The sequence below is a fragment of the Anomalospiza imberbis genome, unplaced genomic scaffold, assembly GCF_031753505.1.
Source record: "Anomalospiza imberbis isolate Cuckoo-Finch-1a 21T00152 unplaced genomic scaffold, ASM3175350v1 scaffold_118, whole genome shotgun sequence".
Taxonomy (NCBI): Eukaryota; Metazoa; Chordata; class Aves; order Passeriformes; family Viduidae; genus Anomalospiza; species Anomalospiza imberbis.
Genome location: NW_027099572.1, coordinates 192,662 through 212,079, shown reverse-complemented (window position 1 = coordinate 212,079; position 19,418 = coordinate 192,662). Strand labels below are relative to the sequence as shown.

Here is a 19,418-nt window from a genome sequence, read left to right as displayed (position 1 = left end):
TCTACATAGGCACTGATGCACATAAAGCACATCCATTCCCCTCTGCCCAGGGCGAGCCCCCTGTACATCTGGCAGCCTGCAAAATCTAACACCCCGTCAGGGTCCAACATATTGTTCCAACCCAAAGCACTCGTGCAATTCGTTTTGTTAAATCTGAAGTAATTACTGCAGGTCCTCAGCCTTCAGAGGCCAACGCTGCCACTCTGGAGGGAATCCTGTGACCCCGAGCATTTGATGGCGACCACACCAAAGCAAGAGGTGGCCACTTCAGCAGGAGAATGGCAAATGGCAACTTTGTGCCTTTGTGTCCCCAGCTCTCCCCCCATTGTTTTAGCAACGGCAGCTTCAGCAGAGGTTATTTGTGCTGGCTTAGTGCAGATCAGGACTCCCCGTCCACCACTCCCAGCAGTTTGCACTGACAACAGGACCTGGACACGGAGGTATTTTGCTGGAGGCAAGCCTGTCGCAAGCACACACCCTCTTCAAACTTCACATCAAACAGAAAGGAAAAGAGCAGGAAAAGGCTACCTTTTGATCAGGCTCACTCATGTCCAGAAATGGGCTGTCAGTTCTGGGCAGAATACTCCCCCCAGTGCTGGCCTTCTTCTTCATGCTGAGAAACTTCTCCCGCAGGGACTTAGCTGGAAGCAGCTGAAAGGCAAAAATAAACCGGCTAGAGCCTCAGAGATGTGCTTGTTCAGAAAGGCTTTTCTTGAACGAGTGGCACTGGTGAACAACTTGTGATCACATAGTCTAGGACAGTCCTGGAAGCCCTGGAAGTTACTTGCTGAAATACTTAGCACCAGTAAATTAATAATACAGAGTGGAATACACATACTCCAACCACAAGGCTCTGTCCCATTAGCTTCTCCGGGATTAAAAGTGACATCTTTGAGGATTTCTGCTCTTTGGGCATTGGTTTCCTCTTTAGTTCATTGGATTGAGGCAGTGACCTTTTCAGAGAGTGGGGAGGAGCTCTCAGAACTCCCCTAACTCCATCCCTGCACAACACTGAGAACTCACAGTGAGGAGCTAGCACTGCTGGCCGAGTCCAAGAGAAGCAAGAAAGGAACGTCGTACCAAGAGTGAGGTGCACAGGAATGTGCCCAAGATTTCCTTCTCTCTGTTAATTAGCATTTGTTTTCTCTGTCTGGGCTCACAGGCCCCTGCACAGAAGAAAACAGAGGGATCTCCTTGACAGAGCCTCAGCAGTGGGGCATCTTCAGTCAAGTGAGCTCCACACACCAAGGGACCTTTGTGGCCCTTACTCCAGTGCTGTCTGCAGGGCTGGATCTGCACCCACACGGGCGATGAGAGAGAGCAGCTGGCTTGGAAGCTCTTCCAGCTGGGACCAGCCGTGTCTCTCAAGGCTTTGGGCAGAGCTTGAGCTTCCCCCCCCTCAACATGCCCAGGTGCCCAAGGGCAGGTTGGTCAGAGCAGCACAGGTGAGTGCCCAGCCTGACAGGAGGAATTGCTGTGGCAAAGGGAAAGGGACAGAACACACGCTCAGGGCTTCAGCTGCACATTGGTTTCTCTTGGCTCCGGTGGCACAGCCAGGCAAGACCCTGAGGCAACACACGGCGTTCCCTGCTGCACCAGGACAGCCCCCACCAACAGGAGCAGGGCACAAAGAGGTGGGGAGGGGGTCTGCAGCTTCACAGCGCTGCTGACAACAGGGGCAGGGAGAGGAGGGACACGAGGGGAGTTTCCAGCCTTAACACAGCCCCCGTGGGTACTTACAGTGAAAGACTTCAGCATTTCCCTGGACCAAAGACGAGGTGTCCGGATCTTTTTTGGGAATCCAGAAGCCATTTTGAAGGGAGGATATCCCAGATGAGCGACAATGCCTCAACAAAACTGGAAGGAGCAACAATGGAACTCGGAAAATCCAGAACCCAATTCATGGCAGATTCAAGGCATTATACTGGTGCTAAAAATTTTATAGTATTTGAAAGTAGCTAAATGCTTGTTTGGTGTAAGTAGCTAGTATTGTTAGGCCTCTAGTTGGACTTTATTTGGACTATATGGCTATGTTGTGCAATTCAGAGATGGATCATACTGAAACCTGGAGCTAAAAATCTGAACATTAATAGTTAGAACGGACAAAGCTGTAGCTTAAATATTAAATACTTCAAAATAGCTGGAGTGGGTCTCCTCTTCTTTAGGCTAAACCACCCCTGCTCTCTCAGCTGTTCCTCACAGCACTTGTGAGAGACTGGAATGTTATGGCTAATGGCTTAAGTGTTGTTATGAAGGACTTTCTGCCCATTGTGACAAAACTGTATAAAGAAGCTGCGACCACCCAAGCCCAGCCTTCCCTGAAAACGCCTCCTGACTGGAACTTTGGACTGTGAGTTAAGCTGCCTAAGGGAACGTGAAACAAGACAAAGGTGACACTATTGTCTGGTTATCTCAGGTCTGGGGAGAAGTAAACAAGGCTGAGGAGAAAAACCTATCCACCACAAAGCCAAACCCAGCAGCTGTCCTGAAAATCAGCTCTGTCTGGGTTCAGGGTGGGGAATTCACAGCCACAGACTCGTCTGCTGAGGCCGGGCTTGCACACAAACCTCCCATCAAAGACCTCCAAAGTGCCCCCAGACCCATTCCTGAGGCCTCGCACCAGGTGACTGCAGGGCATGCAAAGTAACACAACAGATCTGAAAATCCAGAACCCACTTCATGGCAGACTCCAAGGATATACTGGTGCTAAAGATTTGATATTATTTGAAAGTAGCAATAGACAGAGTCAGACTTGCCCTGCCCCAGGGAGGTACCTGGGCAGTCCCACCTTGCCCAAATCTGCATTAATCCATTGGAGTCTTACCTTTTGCAAGACCTCACCACAGAGAAGACCAGAAGAGGATTTTATGGTATGCTGATCGGATCCGTGGAATGGTGACATTTTTTACTTAATCTGTTTCTGTCACTCTCTTTCTCCTCCCTCTTCTCAACCCCCCATCGCCCCCTCTCCCCCCCACCTTATTCTCTTTCTTTCTCTCTCTCTTCCTCACATTTACTGTTACATAAAATCCAGACTACTGACTTTGGCACATGGTCTTGTTTGCACCTCAATTCAGAGGCATCTCCCTAATAATTTTAGTAACCAGATGATAACAACCCACTGAAACTTGACCAGAACTCATTCACCTTTAAGCTGTTTAAGCAATCACTATAGGAAAAAAAAAAAAAGTATCGATTAGTACATTTAGAAAATGTTGCATTTCTTCAGTGAAAAAAAGCACAATCAGTAGACCATATGCCATTCATCCACTCAGCTGTGCATGCCATTGAAATGCTGCAGCAGAAGACTGGCATTATCACATCCTGTACTTCCCTTTGGCATTCCCCCTCAGAGCACAGATGAGACAAAACAAAAAAATTCAACTTTAGTCAATCCTTACCTTCAAAGGAAATTCAGGACTCTCTAGCAGAGATTAATGCTCTGCGTGTTCAGGAATCCCTGCAGAGACCAATGCTCTGCGTATTCAGGACTCCTGTGCAGAGACCAATGCTCTGCGAATTCAGGACTCCTGTGCAGAGACCAATGCCCTGCTAATTCAGGAATCCTGTTCAGAGAACAATGCTCTGCGTGTTCAGGACTCCTGTGCAGAGACCAATGCTCTGCGCGTTCAGAAATCCTCCACAGAGAGCAATGCTCTGCGAACAATTCGCCTGGCGAATGGCGAGTGTAGCCGCCTGCACGAGCCCAGGCTGGCACACCCGAGCGGAGCGCGGTCTGCGGCGCCTGAGCTGTGCCGCAGCGCAGCAGCGCAGCAGCGCAGCAGCCCCGCACGTCACAGACGCCGCCGCCGCTGCCGCGTTCCCGGTTACCAGGCGCCCACGGCACCCGACTGTCGGGGCTGGGCGGGGCCGGGCCGGGCGGGGCCGAGCCGCAGCGATTTTCAAAGGAGATTGTCACTTGAGCTGCTGACTTTGGTGCTTTCTGAAAAGTTCTTCTGTTAAGTATTTATGAAAGCTTAAAATGAGGTGATAAAGGCACCCGTGTCAGGCCTCTACATTGCTCTTGGTGTAGCACTAGTATTCTGCCCTGGCTGGAACACCAGGAGGGGCTGAGGGAGCTGGGAAAGGGGATCAGCCTGGACAAAAGGAGGCTCGGGGGAACCTTCTGGCTCTGCGCAACTCCTGACAGGAGGGGACAGGAGGCTGCTGCGAGTTCAGGAAGCGCCGGAGTGGCGTGGCTCCCCCTGTCCCCTCTTCCGCAACTCCCTACAACTCCCTTCTACCTCTCCACGTCCCTGCCCCCCCCATTTCTGTGACCCTGAGACCCCCCTGCACTCCCATTCCTGAGAACCGAGACGCCCTTTTACCCCTTTGCCCGGCTGGCACTGAGACGCCCCTGTCCCTCGGCTGTGCCCTGTCCCTGTCCTCTGTCCCTCGACTCTATGGGCCGGGGGTGGCAGCAGGACCCAGGGCAGCCCTGGGGGAGAACAACCCTGAGCCCCAGACCGACCAGTTCCCCCAGTTCCCTCCAGGTCATTCCCAGCCACTTTCAGTTACACTCAGTATGATCCCAGTATCATCCTGGTCACTCCCAGAATGATTCCAGTCGCTCTCAGTGGCCCCTACCATAGACCCAGTCACTCCAAGTATGATCCCAGTTGACCTCAGCATACTCACAGTACCTCAGCGTACTCCCAGTCACATCCACTCAGCCCAGTGAGGTTCCAGTTTCCACCAGTATGATCCCAGTCACTCTCAGTCGCTCCCAGTTGGTCCCACTATGATCCCTGTTGCCCCAGTTCTGGTCCTGCTGGGTCCCAGTGAGCTCTGATCCTGCTCCCCGTGTGTGGCGTCCCGGACCTAAGTCCCGCGGGGGAGCCCGCCGGTCGCAGGAGCCCCAGATGACTAAAGCTCGAATCCACCAAATAGGCGGGTCGGCACACGGAGCGCTGCAGTTCTCAGAGGTTTAGTCAAGGCAGGAAAAGGTAAAAGGAGCAAAGGGAGACAACCTCTTGAGAGGGGAGCCGCCCTGAGTGCCTCAATAAAAAATCTGAGTGACCAGAGCCCTCGGAGCCCCGCCGAAGGAGGGGATAGGGGTTATATCCGAGAGAGAGGAGGTGGGGTCGGGGTACATACCTCCAATGGGGTAAGATCTTGTGGGAGGGATAGGGATAGTACAAACCAATGGGAGATAAGGGAAGGAGTGGTTACAAGGAGGGAACCAATAACAGAACTTAGAACAAAGAACTTTCCAGAACCTGGGATGGTACCATTGCTTAACTGACATTAACTGGGGAGGGTACACCAAATGATGGACATAGGGAACGGCGGGAATCTTACTACCATGCCCCTACACCACAGTAGTTTCCCATGGTAATCCCGGTAGATCTCTTCTGAGACCTCCTCCCACACCCGTGGGTCCCAGTCCTGGGTGCGTTGTTTCCCGGTGTATCCCGGTGTCCCAGTCCATCCCAGCCTGTCCCAGTCCATGCCGATCCCTTCCCGGCAGCTGCTGCCACTTCCCAGATCCTGCCTCTCCCGCCCCCGGAGCTGCAGCCGGATGCCCCCCAAGGTGCTGCCAGGGCTCGGGGGCTTCGTGTTGGGCTTTGTCTGCTGGGCTGGGGCTCGGCCTCCCCTGCGGGAGAAGGGGAGGAGGGTCCGGGGGGCGTGTCCCCCCTGGGAGTGCGTGTGACTCCCCCATGTCCCCCCATGCCGGGGTCACCTCCTTTTCTCTCCCCAGAGTCCTGCCCCAGCTCCTGCTCCCCTCTGGGAGGGGCTTTGGAGAGCCCCCCCGGGACCCCGTTGGAATCCCCCCCGCAGCTCCTTCCCCATTTCCAGGACCCCCTGTACCCCCTTACCCTGCCTTGACACCCCCTGCACCCCCTTTGCCGGCTCTCCTCCTCTGGCAGCCCCTGGATCCCCCGTTTCCCTGACTCCGGGGACCCCCGGGCCCCCATTCCCGGCCAGCCCGGGGCACCTCACCCCCAGGCCTCCCTTTGCTGGGAAACCCGGCCTGGGCACGGGGCTCTGCAGCCGCTCTGGGACCTGTGACCGCCCCAAGGAAAGGGAGAGAAGAGCGAGAGAGAGAGAAGGGGATGGCCAGTCAGGGATCGCAGTCCCAGCGCCCGCTCCTGCTCCGCCGGGGCGGGAGCCGCGGCCGCAGGCAAAAATGGATCCGCGGATCGCGGGCCTTGCCCCGCTTCGGGCCGAAGCCGGCGGGTTCCAGGCACGGTTGGAGCGCAGGGCCCGGGAGCTGAGCCCAGCCCGGCCCGGGGGTCCCGCAGGGCGCGGCCGAGGAGCTCCCGGGGGATGCCAGGAGGGGATCCCGGGGAATTCCCTGGAATTGCCCCGTCCCCTCGCTCCCTCGGGCACTTTCGCTCCGGCCTTTCCCGCCCTGCGCCGCCGGGATCTGCCCGGCGACCGGTGACATCATTGGAGGCTCGGGCTGCCATTGGCGGGCAGCAAAGAGCGGCGCCAATGGCGGGGCCGGAGGCGGCTCTGGGGGCGGGGCCGCAGCGGAGCAGCGCGATGGCTCCGGCGCTGGGGCTGGGGGCGCTCCTGGGGCCCGGGGGGGCGGCGAGAGGTGAGGGGGACCCCCGGCACCGGGACTCTTTGGTCGCCCATTCCGGAGCACCGAGGGGCCCCTGAACCCCCATTCCCGGGCGCCGCCATCCCCCCGCACCCCCATTCCCGGCATGGGTTCCACCCCGCACCCCCTTATCCGGCACCGGCAACCCCCGCACCCCTTTCCCGGGCATCCCGCCGCTCCCAGCCCCCAGAGCCCCCTTTTCCTTCTCCCAGAAACCCCCTGGACCCCTATTCCTGCCTTTCCCAGCGCCCAGCCCCTCCTTTCCTCAACACCGAGGACACCCGGGACCCCTATTCCCAGCCAGCCCGGGTTTTCCCACCTTTTGCTGGGAATGGGGACACCGGGGACCCTTGGAGTTCCCTTTCCTGGCGATAGTGACACAATTAAGCTGGCCCAAACTCCTCCTGGATCTCCCCTAAGCCCCCAGTGGGAATTCCTGGGAGTTCCCCTGTGTTCCCTCTTTCCCAGGACTTTGGGGGTCCCCTCGACCTGTCCGTGCACCCCCAGATTTCTTCCACAGCCCCCTGTGATGGTGGGGGGTGGGGGCCGGGTGCTGGTGTCCCCCTGCCTGCAGTAGATCCAGCGGTGAGGGGAGTTTGGGGGGTCCCTGAGCATTTGGGGTCCCCTAGGGTTTGGGGTGACCTCGGGAACCCCAGGATCTCCCTGAACACGCTGACGCTGCCCGTGCGCAGTGAGAAGGTTCATACCTGGCACGGGGTCCCAGCTCTGTCACCGGCATCGCCCAGGAACCCCCAAACCCTCCCGGGAACCCCCAAACCCTCCGGGACACCCCGACCTCCCCGAGACCCCAAAACCATCCCTGAGCCCTCCAAAAACTCCCTAAGACCGCACAACCCCACACAGACCCCCCCCAAACCCTCCCAGGACATCAAAATTCCCACAAGACCTCCCAGCACCCCCCAGACCCCCCTGAGAAGGTTCATACCTGGCAGGGGGTCCCCATCTCTGTCACCGGCAGGTACCCCAAACCAGCCTTGGGTTCCCCCTGGGATTGCCCAATCCTCCCCTATGGGAATCCTGAAAACCCCCCTGGGAACCCCCTAAAAATCCACCGGGACCCCAAAAACCCTGGAGATAGACAAAACTCCCCCAGGAATTCATCATGAAATTTATACCCAGCACGGGCTCCCCATCGCCATATCGGCATCACCTGGGTACCCCCAGATCCTCTCAGGACTCCCAAACCCTCCTGGGACCCCCAAACCCTCCCAGGTACCCCTAAATCCTCCCGGGACTCCCAACCCTCCCTGGGCTCTGCTGCCGGAATCAGCGAGAGTGGTGTTGGCCTCTTAAGGGGAGTTAGAGCGGGACCCGACCAGAGCGGGGGCCCTTAAACCCCAAAAATCCACCCTGGGGGGCAAAACATCCCCTACAGCGGCTTGGAGTGAGTCCCCCATAAAAATGTCACTTAAAGCCGTCATGATCGCCCCTGAAAAGGGGCTTGTGGGGCTGCGGCCCCACAAACACCCGAAAATGGGGAGGAAAAAACACCCTTGGAGTGGTGAGGTCCCCCCAAAAATCCCTAAAAAGAGAAAAACTCCTCTTCAGAGGGGCCTGAAGAGCCTTCAGGGCCCTCGAGGAGGGACAAGATCCCCTCCTCTGCTGGGGCCTCTCTGAGCCGGGAGCTCTCCCGTGGGGAGCCCCGAACGACGGCGGCTCCTGGGCTGAGACCCCCTCAGCCGGGGCTGCGGAGGGAATTGGGGGGGTTGGGATGGGGCCTGGGGGGACCTGGGGGAGCCTCAGGGGGTCCCACCTCCCCCTGTGCCCCCTCTCCCACCCCCTTCCCATTGTTGCCCCCAAACCTCCGCTCCCCCAGCTGGGTTTGGGGGTGCTGCTACCAACACCCTGACCCACAGGGTGTCAGGTTCTATTCTGACTCTGTCAGTAGTTGGGTTTTTTGTTTGTTTGTATTATTGCAGTTATCTTTTTAATTTTCCTAGTAAAGAGCTGCTATTCCTATTCCCATATCTTTGCCTGAGAGCCTTTTAATTTCAAAATTATAATAATTTGGAGGGAGTGGGGTTTACATTTTCCATTTCCAGGAAGGCTCCTGCCTTCCCTAGCAGACACCTGTCTTTTGAAACAAAGACAGATTTTGGTGCCCAACGTGCAGCACGAGGGCATCGAGAGGAAAAGGGAATAACAGTTCTGGAGGAACCTAATTTTTGTGTGCTGCTCTAGAAACCTCGTTAAGCGACACCATGTGGTCCAGCTTACCGTGGTTTGGGTAGCAGCACATGGTCGTGGCTGCGCCAGCTCCCCCACCGACCTCCAGCCCTGGGAACCTGGAGCAAGCGGAAACCACAACTTTGCAAATGCTACCTGTGCCTGAAGCAAATGGAAAGAGAACTGGGGTGTGAAAAATAAAGCTTGTTTATTTTCAGAAAAACAGCAATGAAAACACAGAACACATTTACATTGTAAGAATATTTGTAACAACAACAATCTATAGAACGTATATACCTAAGAACATATCGAACAAAAGTCAATGAAACGTATTTACAGAAGACAAAAAGAAGCCCTAAAACCTATAGCCTAAAGACAACAACAAACTCTACAACGTATGTACAAAAGGGTGGCATCTCTGTCCGGGATCTCCATCAGTCCTTGAGGAAAAGCAAGAGCCACAGTCACTCCAATCAGGCAGAGAGGGCTCTTCCATGTGCCCCCAGGCTGGCCCAGCAAGCGCAGCACAGGCTGGGGATGGCCACCAGAACCCAATGCACCGGGTCCCACATCCCTGAGCAGGGACCCAGCCCAGTCCCAGCCTGGCAGCAGGGGACCCGCTCTGCCTGTGGGGACCACATGCCTGTCCTGCTGCTGGTATTGCTCTTCATCCCAAGATCATGGCCTCTTCCTCATCTTTCTCATCAATGTCCATGTCCTCAGTGTACTCTTCCATTTCCACGTCCATCTCCTCTTCCACATCTACCTCCATCTCTTCGTCTCCACTCTCTTCTCCATCCACTTCCATCTCCTCCTCTGTATCCATCTGCATGTCCACCTCCATCTCTTCGTCTCCACTCTCTTCTCTATCCACTTCCATCTCCTCCTCTGTATCCATCTGCATGTCCACCTCCATCTCTTCGTCTCCACTCTCTTCTCTATCCAATTCCATCTCCTCCTCTGTATCCATCTGCATGTCCACCTCCATCTCGTCCTCTCTCTCGGTGACAGCCTGCAGAGGTAGCAACACCTCAGAGTGGGGTCCCTGTCCCACCCCATCCCCACAGAACTCCAGCCCAGCCGGGCAGCTGGGGGGTGTCCACCTCCATGGAATGGCACTGTACCTTCCTCAGGACAAATGTGAGCATCCTGCAGGGACGGATGACAAAATCCAGGCAACAGAGAGCTTTCAGGACTGATGGGAGTATCAGGGCACAGGTGACAAGAAGGGTGACAGGGAGCATGGTGAAGGGTGAGCTGGCACGAGGGCTGGCACAGGGTGGGCTGACACAAGGGCCAGTGGTTGTGTTGTGCTCTTTGCTGGACGCTGGAAGTTCCTGCTGGAACATCACATCTGTGACATCACAGTGGATCTAAAGAGCATCTTGTTCCGAGCTGAGCAATCTTCCCCAGCCCATGCTGCTCACAGCCCTGTTGCCAAGGATGGGGCATCCACAGCCTGGGCCAGTGCCTCAGCAGCCTCCGTGTAAAAGAGCAGCTTCCTCAGATCCAACTTCAATCAGCCTCCTGCAGTTGAAAGCCATCCCCCCTTGTCCTGTTGCCACGGGCCCGGCTGAACACTGTCCCCGTCTTTCCTGTGGGACCCTTCCAGTCCTGCAGAGCTGCACTGAGGCCTCCCCAGTGTCTCCTCTTTCCAGGCTGAGCATCCCCAGCCCCACTTGGACAGCAGTCAGGTAGATCAGGGGGAGTCAAGGCTGAAGTCAAACAGCATCAGGAACTGAGAGGTGGAAGCTTTAGGCCCAGGTTTGTCTCTATAATAACAGTGGAGGGGAAGATGGTGGGACACTGCCTCTGTTCTAACCGGTGAATATTTTTTTTTAATTTTTTTTTTTCTTCTTTTCTGTCATGCTGATGCAGGTGCTGCTGTTTGCAAGGAAGCTTGGCACAATATCCATTGTCTTCTCCATTTGTGAAACACCGAGCAGAGTCTGGGCAGGCTGATGATGCAGAGCAAAACCTGCAAATACACCGGTGATCCTGAGCCTGGAGGATGCAGCTAAACCTGGCCAAAAAAAATTTCTGGAAAGTCAAGCCTGGTTTACATTTTCCTGAGTTTGGCTATGCCTGTACTGGGATCTGGGGCTTTCGGGGGAGGGGGCACCACAGGGGTTTCCCTCCCCCATTTTTGGGGGGTCTCCCATGGTGCCCCCTCCCCAAAAAGCTCCGAGGGCCCCCTGAAGTGGCTCCTGTTCCACCGGCAGGTGCCCCCTGATCCAGGACAGCCCCCAGTGAGCCTGGGGGGCTCTGGGGGGATTTGGGGGGGATTTTGGTGGCATTTTTGGGTTTTGGCGGATTTTGTTGTGAGTTTAGGGGGAGTTATTGGATTTTGGAGAGAATTACTGGGTTTTGGGGGTTACGGGACTTTGCAGGGTTTTGTGGATTTGAGGATTTTGGATTTTGGGGAATTTTTTTAGGGTTTTGGGGGGTTATTTTTTGGGGGGTGTATTGAAATTTTTGGGATTTTTTTTTTTTTAATTTTGGTGGGTTTCACTGGGATTTTCTGGGATTCTTTGGGGTTTTGGAGGGTTTTATTGGGATTTTTCGGGGATTTTGGGGAGTTTTAGTGGAATTCTGGGGGGCTTTGGAGTTGTCCCAGGGTGTAGGGAAGGGCTGAGAGGCACCAAAATCTCCTTTAAACCCCTGAAAGTACCAATAAATCCCACAAAATCACAATTAAATCGCACAAAATCCCATTACAACACCCCCAAATCCCAATAAAAGCCCACAAAATCCCAATTAAGCCCCAGAAATCCCCCCCAAAATGTCTCCAAAACCACAAGAAGCCCCAAACCCCCCCAAATCCCCACTAAAATTCCTAAAAAACCGAAATCCCCAAAGAATCCCACTAAATGCCCCCACAATTCCAATAAAATGCTTCCAAATCCCCTAAAAATCCCAATAAAACCCAAAAATTATTCCAGAGAATCCCACAAAATCCCAGTAAAACCCCCCTAAATTAAAAAAAAACAAACAAAAAATTTCAGTTAATCCCCAAATACCCCCAGAAAAACAACTTCCACCTTAAAGCACCAATAAAACCCCTCAAAATCCAAACTCCCCAAAATTCCCCAACTCCCCCCAAACCCAATAATTCTCCTCAGAAACCCCAACAATTCCCCCATAACTCCCAACACAATTCCCAAAAGCCCAAAAAAGCCCCAAATGCCCTGAGCCCTCCCGAGCCCTCCCTGGTCCCTCCCGGTCCCGCCCAGGCCCGTCCGGGGCCGCGGCCAAAACTGCCTGGAGCGGACGCGGAGGTCCCGGAGCCACCCCGGAGCCGATCCCGGGCTCGGCCTCGGTCTCGGCCCCTTTGGGGGATTTTGGGCCGAACTGGGCAGGTTCAGGGTGGGCTTCAGATCCCTTGCGGGGATCCCGAGCCTTTTCGGGTGGATTTTCGGCCCCTGTGGCTGATTTGAGGCCGACTCTGGTGGGGTTAGGGGGGATTTCTGATCCTTTTGGATGATTTTAGGTCCATATGGGTGACTCTTAATCCTGTATGGTGGATTTTAGGTACGTTTTTTGTGATTTTGGGCCCATTTTAGTAGGTTTTTTGCTTCTTTGGGCAATTTTAGATCAAACCAAGCCATTTAGGGTGATTTTAGGCCAAACCAGGTACTTTCAGGGTGGATTTTAGGTGCATTTGAGAGATTTAAGGGTGATTTGAAGCCATTTCATGTGTCTTTTAAAATATTTGAGGCAATTTTAGTCACCATTGTTTGGATTTTAGAACCCTTTGGATACTTTTAATCCCATTTGGCTGATTTCAGGCCAAACCATGTGGATGTAGGCTTCATGTGATGCCCTTTTGGGTGATTTTAGGCCAAACCGGGCTTTTTTAGGACCGCGCGTCCCCTTGGCCCCGCCCCTTTCCCCTCACGGTTCCGCCCTTTCCTCGCCCCCTTTCCCCTCACGGTTCCGCCCTTTCCTCGCCCCCTTTCCCCTCACGGTTCCGCCCTTTCCTCGCCCCCTTTCCCCTCACGGTTCCGCCCTTTCCTCGCCCCCTTTCCCCTCACGGTTCCGCCCTTTCCTCGCCCCCTTTCCACTCACGGTTCCGCCCTTTCCTCGCCCCCTTTCCCCTCACGGTTCCGCCCTTTCCTCGCCCCCTTTCCCCTCACGGTTCCGCCCTTTCCTCGCCCCCTTTCCCCTCACGGTTCCGCCCTTTCCTCGCCCCCTTTCCCCTCACGGTTCCGCCCTTTCCTCGCCCCCTTTCCACTCACGGTTCCGCCCTTTCCTCGCCCCCTTTCCCCTCACGGTTCCGCCCTTTCCTCGCCCCCTTTCCCCTCACGGTTCATTCATCTCCTGAGAGGTCCAGCTTGTTCTGGTGCTTTCCATGAACTGATTGAACTCTTGATTTATGAACCAATGCACTAGATGTGGAATCCTCTACACTGAACTCAGAAACAAATGCCCTCTGTCTGAGCATTTTCATCTTCTAGATCACTTTCAAGATGCCCATGGCGATGTTGCAATGATTATCACACAGTTCTCCATTTCTGGCTGCAGGCTCTGCAGATTCTTTCTCTGCATTCAGTCCGGCTTGCATTCCCTGACAATTCCTGGTAGCCCGTCATGGTTTCTTAGGGCAGAACAGTAACAATGGAAACCTTACCAATGGCACAACTGCCCAGCCCACAAGGAAAAGAAAGAACAAGCTGTCAAGTTCTTCAAACATTTGTCCTGCTGTGCTGCAAGAGTTGAGCTGTACACACGGTGTGGAAAGCCAAGAGAAGCTGCAGTTGGTGGCACATCTTGTGACAGGAGCTGCACCTCGTTCTGCAGGAAAGGTTCTTGGAAAGAGCAAACAGGACTGTGGAGAAGATTCTGGGAAAACTGAAACAGCTTTTAAGAAATGAAATGAAAATGGAAAGAAACAACTGAAGATGTTTTTCTCTGTTTATTTGTATGCTCCTCTTTTCCATCTTGAACTACTGCTCCATCCCCTTAATCCAAATAGATCTCATCTCTAAGATCCATGACTTGGTGAATTTTAGACACTCTAAAATACCATGAGCTACACACAGTTTGCCTTCCCTGTTTAGTTTTTCTTTTTTTTTTTTTTTTTTAATCATTGCTGGAGAGGTAGTGCAGTGCTTGGGTCAGGTACAAATTCTGCATTCAGGGAATGTGCCCCGATAGGGTTTGATCTTCAGCAGGGACAATGCACGGCAGCGACCGAGGGGATTCCTCTTCCCCCGTGCAGGAGTCCAGACTCTGGGTCTGGGCTGAACAGGGCAAAGTTCCCGTGTTTGGACAGGCTCAGGGGCTGCCCCCGGGGAGCGGGGGGCTGGGCGTGGGGGTGAGCGGGCAACGGAAAAACGGACACGGGGACAAACGGCCCCGGAGCTTCAGTTGCAGCGACAGCAGCGGCAACAGCAGCAGCAGCTAAAGCAGCAGCAGCTCACGCAGATACTCTATCGAGTCCCTCTGGCATCTCCTCTCCCTCTCCCGCTCTCCCTTTCCCGGTGTCCCCTCCTCTCCCAGTCTCCCTCCCCCCCTGCGGGGCCATGTCTCCAGCCAGCCCCCGGCCCTGGGCGGGGCTGCCCCGTCCTCATCCCCATCCCCGTCCCCGTCCCCGTCCCCACCCCCGGCCGTCCCGCCGGGGTCTCGCCTCCACCCGGCTCTGGCCGTGCTGGCGGTGGCGCTGCTGGGCGGGCATCAGTGCCTGGGGCTGGGGCGGCATCGCCGTCCTTTGGCTCCGCCTGGCCCGAGCCCGGCCCCGGCCCCGGCCCCGACGTGGGCTACAGTCCCGGCCCCGGCCCCGGCTCCTCCCGGGCCCCGCGGAGGACACACGCGGCGCGGCCGCTCCCGCCGCCTCCGCTGCGGCTTCCCCGGCCCGAGCTCCGCCGCTCGGCAGCGCGGCCTCCGGCCCCGAGCCGCCGCTGTCCCGTTCCAGGGAGAGAACGCCTGGGGAGGGCCGGCCCGGGGCGGTCGAGGGGCGCTCGGGGGCCGCTCCTGGCCCCGGGCCGAGCGCTGACAGCCGTGTCCCGCCCGCAGGGAAGGCACAGGAGGCCCTGCAGGAGCGGTACCGGCTGGGTTCGCTGCTGGGCAGCGGCGGCTTCGGCAGCGTCTTCGCGGCCACGCGGCTCTCGGACGGCGCCCCGGTGAGCGGCGGGGCCGGCGGCGGGCGCAGGAGGAGGGGGCGGAGGAGGAGAAGGAGGAGGAGGGGAAGCAGGATGGGGCTCGGCGGGGCGGGCAGCGAGCTCAACCCGCTGCTCTCCTTTGCTCGCAGGTGGCCATCAAAAGGGTGCCACGGAACCGCGTCCGGCACTGGGGCGAGCTGGTGAGTGAGCGGGGCCAGCGGCAGAAGCCGGGCCGTGCCGGGCGGCGAGGAGCCGGGGCCCGGCAGGGTGGGAGCCGCCGGGAGCCCTGCAGGGAGAGCGGGCATGGGCTGAGCGGGGCATGCAGAGCATCCCGGGCTGGCTGAGGGGTTCCCCAGCCCCGGCACGGCCTCAGCGCCATTGACCATCGCGCTCCTCCCGCAGCCCGACAGCACCAGCGCACCCCTGGAGGTCGTGCTGCTGGCCAAGGTGTCCTCTGGCTGTGCTGGTGTCATTCAGCTCCTGGAGTGGCTTGAGCTCCCTGACAGCGTCGTGCTGGTGCTGGAGCGTCCGGAGCGGTGCCAGGAGCTGTCGGGTTTCCTGGCGGAGCGGAGGTTCCTGCCAGAGGAGGAGGCGCGGGGGCTGTTCCGCCAGGTGCTGGAGGCCGTGCGGCACTGCACCAGCTGCGGGGTCCTGCACAGGGACATCAAGCCCGAGAACATCCTGCTCGACCTGGCCACCGGGCAGCTGAAGCTGATCGACTTTGGCTGTGGCGCCTTCCTCCAAGACACAGCCTACACCCAGTTTGCAGGTGAGCCCTGCCAGGGGATGCTCCTGGGCATCTCATGGCCCAGCCGGGGTGCAGCCCCGGGGCTCCCCCTATTGCAGCCGGGATGGGATTAATGCTGGAGCCTGGTTGATTTGGGAGGGGGTGTGAGGGGGGCCAGCTCCCAGCACTGCCCACAGCCTTCAGCACCCACTGTGGCCTGGGAGGGGGCTGGAGCTGGGGCAGCTAGCCTGACAAAAACCCCAGTGGGGGTAGCAGAGAGGGGGGTCTGACCCCCTGCCCTGGATGGTTTGGTGTGCAGGCGAGAAGGGCTTGGACTGCTCTGCTCCCATTGTTTGCCTTGGCTTGTTAACATTTTTGGGGGGCTGTGCAGGCGGGGAGTAGAGCAGGCTTTCTACATCACTGGATGAGTTTTTCTTTTGTGTGTCATGGTTGGCCTTCCCAGGGTTTCTGCTGCCCTCTTCCAGCACCAGTGGCTTCTTTTCCAGCCCTGAGTTTGTACACAAGCCCTGGTGCTGGTGAGAGGGCAGTGGTCCCCCCGTGTGCCACCGGGGCAGCCCCCACAGGCCATGGGGTGCTGGGGCCAGGCTCTGGGAGCAGCAGCATCCCCCTGCTGAACTCTGTCTGTGTTCCACAGGAACCCTGTCCTACAGCCCACCAGAGTGGATCCAGCACCAACGCTACCACGGCCAGGCAGCGACGATCTGGTCCCTGGGCCTCCTGCTGTGCCACCTGGTCATGGGGAAGCACCCGTTCAGGAGGGGCCAGGAGATCATCTGGGGGCGGATTTTGTTCCCACGACGGCTCTCTCAAGGTGGATCCTCATCTCTGGGCACGGGGGCAATACCAGTGCTGGGAGACAGCAGCAGCTCGTGGGCATCCTGCTCTGGCAGCTGCTGAGGAGGTGGCACATGTCCTGCTCTCCTCCAAACAGAATCCATGGGGAAGTTTAGGCCCAGCTCTGGGCACACCCAGCATGGCCTGGGCATGGGAACAGGGGGGCAACTTCTCCAACTGACTGGTGATTCCTGGTTTCTCTCCCCAGAGTGCCAGGATATCATTAGGAGGTGTTTGTCCATGCAGCCCTTGGACAGGCCCTCATTAGAAGAGCTTTTCAATGATCCTTGGGTGCAGGGTGTTCCTCTGCCCTAGAGGATGGCAGAGATCCACGTGCACAGTTGGATCCAGGGGCCTGGCAGGTAACAGCTGCACACATCTCTTGGCAATCAGTGGCAAAGCCAACCAGACTGGTTTTGTCCTGCCTGTAGCTCTAAGCAGGGGTCAGCAGAAGGGAACACGCAGCTCTTGGGCTGGAGCTGAGCTGGACACCTGGTGTGGCAAGTACTGGTGGCCACCATCCAAGCTGGTTATGCTTGTCTGGTTCCCTGACAGCTTGGGGCCCTGGGCGGAACCCAGACAGCCTGGTCTGGCCCCAGGGAAGGAGAAGGAGCCCCTGGAGGAGCTGTAACCAGGTGGGGGTGCTGCTGCTGGGGACAGCGAGGATGACATCAAGGATGACAACCTCTTCCTCCACCTGGTCACCAGCAAGCTGAAGATGATGGAGTTTGATTCTGGCACCTTCTCCAAAGCCAGGCTCCAGAGGGAATTTGCAGATGAGTCCAGACACAGGGGGATGCTCCCAGATTTGGGCATTGCACAGCCTGGCCAGGAACCAAAGGTTCCCTCTTTGCTGGGCTGGATGCAGCTGATCCTTCAGTCGGCTGCCAGGCTGCTTTGGGCAGGGCTGGGGGGTGGGCTGGGGTGGTGATGAAATGGGAGTGGGCTCCTGGCCCTACCAACAGCCCCCAGCACCCACCGTGCCCCGGGCTGGGGCTGGGGCTGGGGCTGGGGCAGCCAGCCTGACACAAACAAAGCCCCATGGTGGGAGCAGAGGTGGGACTCCAGAACCTGTGCAGGGGCTGCTTTGCTTTGCAGGCAAGGAAGGGCTTGGGCTGCTCCACTGCCCCTGTTTGCTTTGGGGTCACCGTTATTTTGGGGGGCAGTGCAGGGGGGAAGGGAGAGAGCCTGGGCTTCCCTCACCTGTGGGTGGGTTTTTCCCTGGCATGCAGGGACTGGGCCTTCCTTAAGCCCCTGACAGAGATAAGAGTTTTCACCTTTTTTCTTGTTCCCCTTTTTGTCTGTAATCTCTTTTCAATAATTTGTTGTGTGTTTTCCTAGAGGAAGCGTTCCAGGTGGGGTCCAGTCTGGATGGGGAAGTGCTTGGGAGCAGCTGTGGCGTGGATGGGCCGTGCCCTTGGAGAAGGCTGAGGACATCATTTGGAACCAGCTTTTCTTCTAGCGGGGGATGGCGTCAGGTGGGTCCCGTCTGCTTGGCAGAGCTTTGGGGAGATGGCAGCGAGCACGGGAGCATCCTGCTCTGGGCAGCTGCTGAGGGCTGGATGTGCCGTGGCCGGCTGCAGGCTGGGTGCATGTCCTGCCCTCCTGCTCTGCTGCCAAAGGCAGCAGGGATGGGCAGCTCTGGGCACAGCTCTGGGCACGGCCAGCATGGCCTGGGCACCGCAGGCAGCTGGGACAAGGGGACAGGAGCCTTCAGCTGACAGGCCCTTTCTGGTTTCTCTCCTTGCAGCCGGGCTCTGCAGGTGCTGAGGCTGCTCTGGGCTCTGCCAGGGCTCTGCTGGAGCTCAGCACCAGGCCGCAATCAGCCAAAGAAGAAATGGGGTGACCTGCAGCACAGACCTGCTGGAGCATTTCAGCAACACAGCTCAAGGTTGCAGAGTGTACACCTCCCAGGGAAAACATGACACCACCCAAAAAATAAACTTGTTCAATAGCTTCTGAAACGAAATCAATCTGGGATGACCCCAAATGACATTTTGCAGCTTGCTCAAGCTGTATCTCAGCCCTTCTCTGAACAGTTCTCTCCCCCACCTGCCTTGTACTTCCCAACTGCTCCCTCTTTTCCCCCAGTGAGTTCCCAGCCCATGGCAGTCTCCATCACACTGTTGTTTTCCTTGATGCCCCTCACCATGAGGAAGGCTGAGCCCCAGGCTTAGGGACTCATCCTGTCACTGGCTGAGGAGCAGCAATGTCTCAGAGGTCCAGTGGGATTTTAGTGTCATTCAGAGCTGCTCTCCAGCCCTCAGCTCTCCTCACTGCTGAGTTCCCACTCCCTTTTCCTCGTCCTTGCAGCAGGATGAGCTCTGTGAATCCCCTTGAGCCTCCCCACTCTTCCCAGCCCACGCACCCACCTCAGTTAGGCTGAAGCTGCAGCTTCTCTGTCTCCTCTGGCACACCAGTCCAGTCCCCTGTGCGGGGAGCCCCAGCCCCAGAGCACAGCACTCAGCAGTGCACTCCGGGCTGGAGCAGCTGCCCTGCAGCCCTGGCTTGGCTGTTGGTGGCAAGGGAATGCTCCCTGTTTGCAGCTGTCCCTGCAGGATGGCCCCAGGGCAGAGCCCTGCCGGGCTCCCACTGCAGTCCCTGGAGCTTGGGGCAGAGAGTATTCCCAGAGCTGAAGTTCATGGGGAGCACCTGGAGCTGTGGCTTGCAGTCAGTGTTGGCAAATGTTGTGTTCTCATCTCCTGCAGCCTGTGGGGAAAGCAGCCTGTGCTGCCAGGCCTGTGTGTGCCAGAGGCTCTTGGATGTCTCTGTACCCATGGACAGAAGGCTCTGTGTGTGCCAGGGGCTCTTGGATGTCTCTGTACCCATGGACAGAAGGCTCTGTGTGTGCCAGAGGCTCTTGGATGTCTCTGTACCCATGGACAGAAGGCTCTGTGTGTGCCTGGGGCTCTTGGATGTCTCTGTACCCATGGACAGAAGGCCCTGTCTGTGCCAGGGTTTCCATAATGTCTCTGTACCCATGGGTATGGAATAGCAT

At 57.1% G+C, this 19,418-nt stretch overlaps 1 protein-coding gene across 1 annotated transcript in view; it reads right to left on the bottom strand.

Moving 5' to 3' along the window:
- LOC137465896 (hydrocephalus-inducing protein-like) overlaps positions 1–612 on the bottom strand; it is a 36,736-nt gene extending 36,124 nt beyond the window's left edge. Inside the window, exon 1 of the mRNA XM_068177904.1 lies at positions 529–612. Coding sequence (XP_068034005.1) covers positions 529–612 — 84 coding nt within the window. The remainder of the gene's footprint in view (positions 1–528) is intronic.
- Between the last annotated feature and the right edge of the window lie 18,806 nt (positions 613–19,418).